Source organism: Branchiostoma belcheri, unplaced genomic scaffold (genome assembly GCF_001625305.1).
Source record: "Branchiostoma belcheri isolate BF01 breed outbred unplaced genomic scaffold, Haploidv18h27 scaffold114, whole genome shotgun sequence".
Classification (NCBI taxonomy): Eukaryota; Metazoa; Chordata; class Leptocardii; order Amphioxiformes; family Branchiostomatidae; genus Branchiostoma; species Branchiostoma belcheri.
In genome coordinates, this window is record NW_017802536.1 from 860,805 (window position 1) to 873,309 (window position 12,505).

General features: G+C 41.1%; 1 protein-coding gene across 1 annotated transcript in view; it reads right to left on the bottom strand.

Annotated features, from left to right (window-relative positions):
* Window positions 1-230, bottom strand: part of LOC109462251 (galactosylceramide sulfotransferase-like) — a 5,470-nt gene extending 5,240 nt beyond the window's left edge. The window contains exon 1 of the mRNA XM_019758782.1: window positions 223-230. Within this exon, the coding sequence (XP_019614341.1) occupies window positions 223-230 (8 nt within the window). The remainder of the gene's footprint in view (window positions 1-222) is intronic.
* Window positions 231-12,505: the final 12,275 nt, after the last annotated feature.

Genomic DNA, 12,505 nt, shown 5'->3' on the forward strand with positions numbered 1-12,505 from the left:
GTCCTGGCAAGCCGGTGGACATGATGATGATGATGATAGTTGTTCAGTGTTCGTAGACAATGCATATGTATTCCAAGTACTCCCTGCATGTACGCATTATTGTAATTCATTTGTATTAAAAGCAGGGTTTTCACATTAATATAGGGGGCATATCTAAATTATTTAGGCTCTTACACTATCTGTTATGTTTGCATATAGGCGGGAAACGGGTATTTAATTTACCTGACCATATTTTACAGGAAATTGACCAGGGCTAGAGCCAAGTAGATCAAGCCTATCTATTATGTTGTAACCCGTTGCACCACTTCGGTATCAGCAGGTTACATGTGACAACTTATGTGAATTTTAGCTCTTAATATTGATTTGTCCAGATTGTATCTGCAGGAGAGGTAGGAAGTAGCCTATAGCAGGTACTGTTGTACTTCCAACAACCCACCCGGTGGTTTGAAGGCATGTTTCTGTATGGTTAACGGCCGATGCGATGTAGATATTATAAATTCTTCCATAGGCAGAAACATGTAAACCATCTAAATATTAAATATAGTAAAGATATTTGTGAAAAAAAGGTGCCCGGGTCAAAAAGCCTAATCCTCTACACCTCAAAACATCACGCTATGAAGAGAGTGTTGTGTCCCAAACTGTGCCCGTCCCATTCCGTGCCTGATCGTGCACAGAACGGGACATAGCCTGACTGTCCAGAACCGTGCCCGGAAGCGCTGTCAATCATAGTGATTGGCGGGAACCTAAGGCTAAGCATAATTATTCACGCCCACGGTTTTCTTATATGGCTAGATTACGTGAGATTTTGCGAGTCTGTGTACAGCATGTGCTTTCAATACGCAGTTTTCTCACAACTTAGTCTTATGTTTGGTCGACATGAACTTAGATAATAATATACAGAGACTAGTTAATACAAGAAAGAAACTCGCTTGGGACACATGTTGAGAACTGTTTGCGGTCAGGCACGGTTCTGGATAGTCCCCCGCGTGTCCCAGAATGTACATTTACCCCAGGCACGGTTCGGGACAATCCGCGTGTCCCGAACTGTGCTCAGTCCCCAGGCACGGTTTGGGACACGCGCCTTGTGTCCCAAACCATGCCCAGACACAACAGAGCATGCTGCTACTATTTAATGTGCTGAAAATCACATCGATCGTTTTATACGACATTGACCGTTAACAAAAATAAGCATATCCGAACAGGTATACATATACTCCCAGGTAGGAGGTACCCAAACAGGTATGTATATACTCCTGTATCCGAGCAGGTAACCACCCGGAACACTAACCATAGGTGCGACAATGGTACAGCCGCTAATACTGGAAATCTCCTACCATGGGAAAATCTATAACCATAATCCATATACCTCTCCCAGGTGTGATTTGCCTGGCCTTTGAGAACATGATTGATCACCTAGACAACATTAGCCATGGGGATTCTAGCCATGTCTACTTCCAGAAACAAAGGCATAATATTGCAGCATAGGACAAAAATTTATAAGCATATCGCTGTTCATGCTTTCCTGAAAATACTATGGAGTATCCTCCCCTAGTTTTCTAACAAAACGCTGTTAAACAGAGGCAAATGATCCAGATAAATGCAGCACAGCGTTCTGCTTGATAGTGTTCTTTCCACACACCCATGGTTTCGAAAGAAACAATTTTGTATTTGAAATTCAAAATATTGACCGTTTTTTCCGTTATTTTGAATTTGGTTTGGAATAGACCGCGATTCATTGCTATCTACGTTAGATAGGCTTAATGGTATTCTTTTGAACTAAAACTGCTACTGATATTATCATTACACAAAACAATATTAAATTTGAGTTGACTTCTAGTATCATGACAAGGACTAACCTAAGACAAAGTTTGTATTTTTACTTTAAGCTATAAATTTTAAGGTTAAGACACATTCATTATTTACTTGGTATTGTATTTAAAGTTATGTATGTAGAGATAAAAAGAACTTTCGGTGAAAGAAAACTTGAATTACTTGCTCAATCACCACCGTATGTTTCCCTACTAAGTTTTCTTCGTAATACTATAAAAAATAGTTAGCCTTTAACAGAAACAAGTTAATTGGTACAATCGGTACGCTAGTTATGTGAGTTAAAAAGTGGCATTTAGTGACAGGCACTTATACTAGATAAACAAAACATTACGACTAGAAACAGGACTTACTATAGTGTAGATGACAGCAATGACTACTTGAGGGAAATACCCGGACGTGTTGCTGACTGCGAATTGCAAAGTATGGGTATTGGCTCACTGCCTTGTAAGCGACAACTGAGATATGTCGGGATATATGCGTATTTATATCAATTTATTGTTACATCCGGGAAGACAGAATCTAGATGGGGTTAACCCACTGTGGCACGCAGCAGATCGTCAAAAACAAATTCAATTTACATGCATGTTTTGAATTACGAACAAGACAAGAGTCTCGATCTGTGTCCGGTGGATTTTTAAACGATGGCGGCATTCTGTTCCACTCAAATCTTAAGTTTGTTATAATGTTTTATAAAATAAAAAATAAAAAAAACTGAGTATATTCTGGGAAATCTGGGCATTGCAAACACGACAACAACATTTGAGGTATATGCAGTGCCAGTATATCCATTCATTTGAACAGGAGAGTCCCTATGAAATTGTTTCTTATTTCTAAGAAAATATTTACCGTTGAGACTAGCTCCACGGAAGCCGCGCGCGGAACCCCGGTAACCTGATACCCTCCCCAAATTGGAAACTTGACCCTAGAATTTGATCGCCGTGATACATGGATATGCACAAATCGCTATTAGGCCACAGCAAGTAATCTTTATGGATGACATCAGCGCTCGCATTAATTTTTGTCTGATTTTGGAAGAAAACAAACAAGAAATTTTGTTGCCTACAGTCGTCAGCAATTGGCAAATATGTCTGTTGCCATGCCGGAAGGAGGATGGCAGATAACTATAAAGAGAGGAAACAAGAAAAGGCTCAGATTTAACCCTCAACAGTACACCTTCCCGGACTGATTAATCTGTACACCTGGGGTCCGCGCGGACCCCAGAACAGTTTTTTGCTAATTTTTAGAAATTATCAACATGCTACCAGCTAAATTGTTTGGCAAACTGATGTGGGAACCTCTGTGTCCACATTACATACAAAAATCATACATTTTGAACTTTTTCTATTCTTTGGTGAAGAAAAGAAGACAAGAAGAAATACCCGATTTTTAAACCCATTTCAGACTGAAGGGGCTTTTGAGGCCCAACTTTGATCTCAGATAGCGGCTAAACGGCTTGCGCTAGAAGTATCAAATTTGGAGACCTGTCCTAAAATGTCTCTGGAAAAAAGTTCATATTAGTTTAATACTAGTAAGTTGATGTTTTTTTGTGTTGCCATGGCAACGGGTTTCTAGCAGGAAGTTTTTTTGAAAATAGAAGTAATTTTGGTTTAAACATAAAAATTTTCTGAGTTTTATATTAAATTACACTTCTTTTCCAACATTAATAACATCTTACATAATTAAATATACGTTAAATCATTTAATATGCATAGAATATGCTAATTTGATGACGTCATTAGTCAAAATCCAATATGGCGGACTATATTATTAGCTCTGACGTCATATGACGTCATAATTACACCAAAGTTATTAAAACTTAATTCTATTACTACACCATTCTCTGAAAACTTGGTAGACATACGATGAGTGCATAAAACATATAAAAACGGAAATAAGGTAATGTAAAAGAACGCCAGTGTATCCATTATGATCAAAAGCCGGCTGGGGTCCGCGCGGACCCCAAAAGAAAATCAGATATAATTTTCTTTATAAATGGTAGAAACGGAGTTTTCTGCACTGTATTGAGAGACAACTTTGTGGGTGACAATTACCTAAAATTTCAGAAAAAAATCTTTAGAAACAAAAAAAAAATATTACTGAATATATAGTGCTGGGTCCGCGCGGACCCCAGGTGTACTGTTTAGGGTTAATGTTTTGTTTCTTACTTACTTTGATGCAGTGATATGTGATGCTGGCTGTGTATCTGTGATGTTCCTACTGAATCAGAACCATTGTACAGTGATTGAGTCAAAATTTTAAAATGTAGGAACCTTGTTTCTTTCGGCCCGCCTTGTTTTTTTTTCGCCCGCTTGCATTAGATTTGGAGTCTGCAGAGGATGTCATCCATAAAATTTACATGCTGTGGCCTTACGTTTATTCATATCGATAATGTACCAAGGTACAAGGAAACGGGTAAAGAGGAAGGAAGGACATAGATTCGTGGCGTTTGTGAAAGAGGGAAAGGCAGAGAAGGGAAGGAAAGGGAAGAGGGCTGGTAAAGATGACAAAGGGATCCTGTTCCCAGCAAACGACTGGGTGATGCGGGTTGATCTAGAAATGAAATTGAAGTTCCCCGAGGTCATCTTGGAAACAAATCTGAGACCAGACATAGTCTTGTGGTCAGAAGAAACGACACAGGTGGTGATGATTGAGCTCACCGTGCCGTGGGAGGATAGATTTGAAGAAGCCCACGACAGGAAAGCAGAGAAGTATAGGGATGGGTGGACGTCGACTGACGATGTTGTGGAGGCTAAGCATGCAGCCAAGCTGTACCAAGTAAACCCTAACGCGCAGAGTACTAAAACGTAATATAACTTTTCCTGTACTGTGTTTTACCGTGCTTGATGCTACACAGTTTCCATGTTTCCCATGTTTCTTGACCCAGGACAGCTTACTGTAGCTAGGCAGGTTTTGGCATGAATATTTTAATTGCTTATGTTGATTTTCTAGTTTGACTTGTATTTCTATAAGACGATACTTCATTCTAGTTGCTATTTTTTTAGTCATCTGAAGATTGTACATCAAGTGAATCTTGTGTGGACGTAGCGGAGAAGACCACAGATGAAACACATGACATTGGGGCCAGTAGTGTTGGCGATTGTTCTGTTGAACTGACGATTTCTGTGATAGCGAGAGGGACGGGCATGGCGATTTGACCACAGTATGGTACAGCAGTACAGATACTTCAAGCAGTGACGACCAGTTTGCTGACATGGGTAGTGATCCTGACCCCAAACTACTCGTTGTACCCCACAGCACACGTGTACATAAAATCAGCAGTGGCACTTTTGGCCGGTTGGTTTGCTTTGTCCGGTCTTTCTGAGAAAAAGCTGGAAGACCTTTTAATTAATTAAAGATCATCAGCTTCCTGTTGCCTTTGCATAACAATATTCCTACGATATGAAAAACTTAAACTTTTCTCCAACTCAAAATTTGACTCACCAGGAAATTTTCGACTGAATCACTCAGTATTCCTCAGCTATCTGACCCAAATGCTGTGGACACGTGATTTTTCCCACGTGTGACGTCAGCAAAGGGTCAAAGGTTGTCTGAAGTCGATATCGCCCCCCGTCCCGGTTGAGCGATGGTTGAAGTGACCTGATATATATGGCCTCTTTTATGCCTCTCTTGAAGTAATCCTGTTCGGTATCCAAGATTCTGACCCCCTCCAGATCCACTGTGTGTCCCGGTGATTCTATGTGGATGTGCTGTGACACAAGTTTTTCATAATGTAATTTACCAACTCAGATGAACTTTCATGCTGATATTCCTACGAGTACAAATTGTTTCAAGAAAGTGGTCAACAACAACATCAAAGCATCGAGGTATACGGCCGTACACATCAACCCAGAATTACTTTTCTTTAAAAGAGTACCTCACCCGACTTTTCGAAACACACGACTTTGGCACCCTTGCAACAACACACAGCACAAGGCCAGACCGGGAAAATGATGACGTGAAACATGACATCCAGGACACCGACTTCTGGAAAAGCATCTATGCCAACGGTGGCTTTTTCTTTCAAAGGGATGTCAGAGGATTGACTCTTTTGCGTTTCGTTAAATGATATGGGATGGGGAAGTCACTGAAAAACTCTTTCTTGGTGTTTCTTTAAAATGCAATAGTGAACAGGGGTGATTACACGAAAAAAGAAAATGTTGTGGAGATGTTTTCGGACATGGGACCGATGGAGGAGTCCAATATATAGTCATGGCTCAATCAAGACATAGCTAGTAGTGAAATATTCCCCAACAACTACATAGCACACAGACAAACTGGCCAAGGAGGTGGTGTATTTCAGGCTAAAGGGAAATAATCTAATTATTACCCATAGACCAGACCTAGACACAGACTGCGAGCTTATGTGGACACAAACTCAACTTGCAGAAAGGAAACCACTGATAATAGGAACATACTACAGACCCCGTTAGACAAGGGCAATAGTCTGGATGAACTTGACAGGTCTATAGATAAATTGGGAGCTAAAGTAAACTCTGACAATGTGATCATACTTGGGGACTTCAACACCTCAGGCATCAATTGGGACATTAGTACAACTGACAACACTCAGACCCACTCAGGTCAAATAGAGAAACCTCTGTGCCTAATGGATAACCACGGGTTATCCCAAACAATGCAAGAACCAACTAGAAATGGTAAACTTTTGGATCTGGTTTTGGTTAATAACCCCAATATAATCGAAAGGACTACAGTTTTCCCGCGAATAAGTGACCATGACATGGTTCTGGTGGATGTTAACTTGGCACCGAAGCAAAACAGAAAACCTAAGAGAAAAGTTTACATTCGCACAAAGGCCGATAAACCAGCCATCAAGAAAGATCTCACGGACTATGCCAAAAACTTTGGCAAAAGAACAGAGGACATGTCAGTATCACCGAAGTGGGCAGACTTCAAAGGCAAGATGGAACATACTATGAACAGGCACATCCCAAGCAACATGACTTCAAGCAAATACAACCTGAACCGGTTTAACAGATATCTAAGGCGACATCGTCGTAACTGCTTGAACACATCGTCCACAGCCAAGCATTTAGAAAGCCACAACATATTGACGGACTACCAGCATGGGTTTAGAGCTAAGCGGTCCACAGAAACACAGCTCATACTAACAGTTCATGACATAGCTGGTGCACTGAACAGTAAAAATCAAGTAGATTTAGCAATACTTGACTTCACAAAAGCGTTCGACAAAGTTCCCCATGGTAGGCTCATCTCAAAACTGCAGTATTATGGAATCCAAGGAACAACACTAAATTGGTTAAAAGCTTTTCTAACCAACAGGGAGCAAACAGTAGTGATGGAAGGGAAGGCTTCGGCTCCAGTTAGAGTAGCATCAGGAGTTCCGTCAGGAGTTCCGCAAGGAACTGTCCTGGGACCATTGCTATTCCTCTTGCATGTATATTAATGACCTACCAGATCAGCTTGATTCAAATGTGAGATTATTTGCCGATGACTGTCTGTTGTATGTAGAAGTGTCTACACAGAATTGCTCACACCTTTTACAAAAAGATCTGAACACGCTGGAAGAATGGCAAAGCAAATGGCTCATGCAGTTTAACCCTGAAAAATGCTACATTATGCATATATCAAATAAACGAACCCCACATATAACTAGCTATCTGTTCTGTGGTCAAGCTTTGGCAACAACAAAAACCCATCCGTATCTCGGTGTTACATGCTTGGACCTTAGTAATTAACAAAAAATCGCCCGCCTGAAGACATTGAATTGGTCGGTAAGCATTTAATTAAGAAAATACACGGTATCTTCCTTCATGACCTCAATTTGTAGGCCGATTTGAGGCCCCTATATAGAAATACAGTTAAAAAGCGGAAGAGTAAAAAAATACGTAATTAAAATTAAACGGGCATTGGGTATAGTTTTTTTTTCAAAATCTACATATGGCATGCAGATAGTAGCAATCGTGCTCTTCGCCAGCGAAAATATTTACAGACGTGTACACAATATATCCATTAATTTAAACATTAAAGTTCCAATCAATTGCCCCGAACATAGCAATTAATTACAGAATCTTCTGTTGTGTATTCATCAGTTTCAGCTATAAACTAGACTAATTGGCATTTAATCGGCACGACAAATTATTGCGATGATTGTCTACTGACCCCATGGGATATAATTAGTCTCCATTCATATTTATGTACAAACGGGTACAATAAAACCATAGCAGCCTGTAACAAATCACAAAAAATCAAACAGATTTTTATTCGGTCCGTACGGTTTTAGGAACTCCAACGTTACTGGTGATATTGTCAGTGCGAATGAACATCACTGCTTTGACTCCGTCATGCGATGGATGATATGGACGATACAGTTGTAAATCCAACTCAAATCTGCGATTCTTCTATGTCTACATCAAGCCCTGTGAACCAACAGGACATACAGCAACACTGGAACTCAGCCACCCCAGAAGAGCGGAACGACACGTCGCCCGGGGATGTGAAAGAGTCGCTACAGGATGCTCTTAGCGGCGCTTCGGCTGAACACTCTGCCCAGGATCATGTACCTGGTCACTGCACTGACGACGGGACAGAGCGTCCATCGCTACCGACTGTCTGCCCGTCTGATACAAACATAGGGGAAACTGACCAGAATCAAGCTTTTCACTCAGAAAGGCCGTTACCGGAAACGTGTACATCGGATACACACGTTCACCCGGTTAAACAAAATCAAGCACTCTGTGCTGATAATTCACAGGAAAAGGCAGAACAACAGTCGTCAACTGAAATCTACGATGCCGAAGGTTATAACGAAAATAACGTAGGACAATACCAGGTAAGAGATACCTGTGTTAAAGAAGTATCATCTACTGCCTACCAATGCAGTGAAGATGTAGACGAGGCAAGCATAGACACTGATTGTTCAAAAAGAGGAGCGGAAGGCTTGGACCAGCCTGTCGCCAAGCAATTAGAGGATGCCGAAAACTCTTATCAGAATGAATTTGAATTAGAGGAGGAAGTCACTGCAGACGATAGTTGTATCCGTCCGTATGCAGTCGCGTACCAACCGGACAGCAAAACAAACGGTGAAGAAGACGATATGTTTGACGTCCAACCCTACGCCGTTGCTTACGATGAACAGGATATAAATTATGACGAACAGCAACCGACGACTGGCCAGTCTGCTGATTGTTCTCATGGCGAATGGAGGGGACCCAACACCAGTTTAGCCGGTACGTTCGTGACAGTTACAACATTATAGGAGATTTTAATAGACTTGTCAACCTTTGATATGTAAACAATAAATCAATCATGCCAAATTCCAATCATGAAAATATTATTTATCTATGGCTGAGACATAGTTGATACGTATCGTTTTAACTTTACAATTTCTTGTTAAGGACATTGTCGATTTTCCGTTTTTGAGTTTTATGTTTTTATTCGTAGTTTACGTCATTCATCCTCTGTGAAAGGCATTAGACGATTTAAGAATATAGTTTTAGCATATTATTTATTAATGATATGCATCTTCATTGCATGTTCTTGCCCAGATGAGTATTCATAGTGTTTAATAGCTTAATTCAAAAGGTACTTAGAGTCAAAAGTAGCATTGCTAAACATTGGTTAACCTCTGTCCTAATAATGCCGACTGCAGAGTCTGTTGCCGGTAAGACGGACGGTCTACTTCGGAACCCCATGTACATCGGGAACGTGTTACACCAAAACCCCATGTACGCCCCAAATGCTGCACAGCCAAGGGCAGATGGAGGTAAGATGCCACAAATTTACGAAAATAACCACATTGTTACCTTATAATGCGTCAACAAAATTTATCTCATCAGTTTCACTTGCTTTAACACAAATAGAAGCTTCTAGTCCGAACTAATATTTAACACAGCTACATATTAACTACCTTTGTTATCTCCGGCAACATGGTGCTTATTGGTAGCTTTGTGAAAAGCTCTGTGAAAAGGGGATCGGAAGAAGCATATATTATAATGCAGATAACCATAATAAAAGTTTGGTACCACTAGTCTTAGGCCGTTCACTTTCCCTGAGGAATCTTTCAGGATTTATTCCTCATACCGTCATTACTCCGTGAAGGAGGTCAGGACCTCCGGACGGAGTGTTGTGATCGGCTGATTTTTCATGTTCGCAGTCAAAACACTGGGTTCTCTTTGTGTAATCGGCACGCAATTTTATACGCCGTCTGCGGGCATGCCCGTGTTGATGCACGAATGTGTATTTTTGCCGTTGCTGCTTTCGCGGTCAATGTAATATCGCAGACGCACCCCTACAATTACGAGGCGAATTGGAATGGTCCAGAAAAACGCGTTGTTTGGAATAGCAGTGGGGGGGGTAAAAGTTCATGCAGATACGGGGTGGTTTTGATAAGTGGTTCCAGATGTTTTTGCCCATGGTTAAGAGATGCCAAGTTTTTTGGAAGATGTTCGCAGCCAAAACGCATTCTTCCGTACGTCGCATTTCTGTGTAATTTCGCATGTGGTGTTGCATTATGTCCGGGATGATGCACGTCTTTTTATTTTTACCGTAGCTGTTTTGATATTGGAGTAAATGCATATTTTAGAAACATCCCTACTTTTACAATCCTGTGGAATACGCCGTAGGTTTAGGCAGTTGTCTGGTAGCAGAGGTACTATAAGCAGATATCCTGGTTATCTGGCCGGCGGTAGTAACACTCGCGGTGCTTACCGCAACTGTTGCTGGAATTTGGCTTGTTCCAGGCGCGCTTAATTAGATACAGGCACGGTAAAGCTTCGGTCCCAATTACGCCGGTGCCCGTCGGTGATGTAGCCCCGGCCGGCCCCGGTCCGGCTCAGGAGTCGGGCGGGCATCGGCTGCCGTGGTCACAATTAAAAGTTTCCTTCAGTAGCATTTTGTTAAAAATTTTGTCACCCTCTTTGGTCGGTCTTCGGCAGGCACCCGGCAGGTACCCAGCAGCTTTTCTGACAATGTCTTGTACTGACCTATACGTAATGCAGAATTCACGCTTTTGATCATTTTATCTGTGACGTCACACATTTTACCCGGGTTTACGAAGTACACACCTGTTCATCTGGTCTGTGACGTAACAGATGTGTCCCGGTGGACTGCCGGCAACCGTAGGGGTACCCTCCGGTGATCTCACTGGTAGGTCACGGCATCTTTTTGTCAGCGGGGCCCGGGTAGAATTTAAGTCAGAATTAAAATCTTCTCGGGTCACCGCCGGGCCGAAAAATAGCCCGGTAGCCACAGGGTGTCCCGCGGGGCCACACGGGGGTCACGCCCGAAAGTGCCATAAAACTACCCGGGAACTACCCGGCAGGGCCCCTTTTTTCAATTGGGACGGTGGGGCTGTCTTTGTTACTAGACACGACCATGATAGTCCGATCTTTATGTGAATGCAATGATTGTGTGTGTGTAATTAAAATGAACTTCGAACTTGAAGCACAGTATCTTTACACGCCCTGGGAGCAGTAATGGATTTAGCTCTTTGTATGTTTTATGCTTGTGACGCGCCCTCATTGTATTAACCGTTGCCTAATTATAATGTCTGCACAGTAGGTCTGGCGTTGACGCTTGGGATTTTGTTGAAATATATAAAACTTCACGGAGGATTGTCACCTATGGCTTCTTGTTTTTATTGAAAATTACCAGCGTAAAAATGTCCGTAGAGACAAATGGTATGCAGTTGCCCTGATGGTCATGTTTGAATTCAGTTTTCTCTTTATTCTTGCTTTCCAGGTCATAGTTGTGTGGTGTCCCAATCTTGTCTGGTGGGTGTCATTACTAAAGGCTTGGTCGTGGCGACGCTAGCGGTCATAACAGCTCTTATCATCTCAATCTACGTCCCACATAAGCAGAACAGTTACATGCAAACGGTACGTTTTCTTTTACGTTAAAATTCCAGTCAACATTCGAATCACCAGTAGACCTTCTGCTATTTAAAGATATAGGAAACTAATATTTTGGAGCCAGAACAATTTTTTATTACATTTAACGTGTTTACTTCTGTAGGTATTAATTACTGAAGACTATTTTCTTCTTTTCCGTACTCAGACTTGGATAAACCCAACTTTTGAAGTCAAAACTCCAACTGACGTAATCCGGTATATAAACTATGCATCGCCTCCACAACCAGACATCAAAGGTAATTCTTCGTTAGGTTAACCTCACTTGGCTAGTTGGTCAAATTAGCTTCAGTACAACATCTTTGTTAACAGTGAAACTACCAGATAGATTCAGGCATAATATCTAGACATTGCCTTTATCAAGATCTCTCACAGAGTATTATAAATAACCATGAATGAATACATCGTGATTTAAAACCATAACTTTCCCAGTTATATACATGACTTACAAATCACAACAATGATTATGTTACATGTTTTATTAAACATTTTACTGCTCAGACGAGATGTAATATTGCAAGAAATACATTTTTCAAATTTAAATGTTTTGAATTTGTATGGTGTAGTATAAATGTTCTTTAAATACATCCCTCCTGCTCCAGGGGTCTCCAGCTCATAACTCCGACATAAATACAAAACTCACAGATGTTTACTGCCCAATCAAAAAGACTCTGTGCTTCTTCCAGCGGAGCCACATCAAACAATTGATTGCTGTACAGTTATAAAATTAATAATCAAAATTGCAGGTGTGATTTATTAGATAATGTTATCTGTGTATATATCTTGTT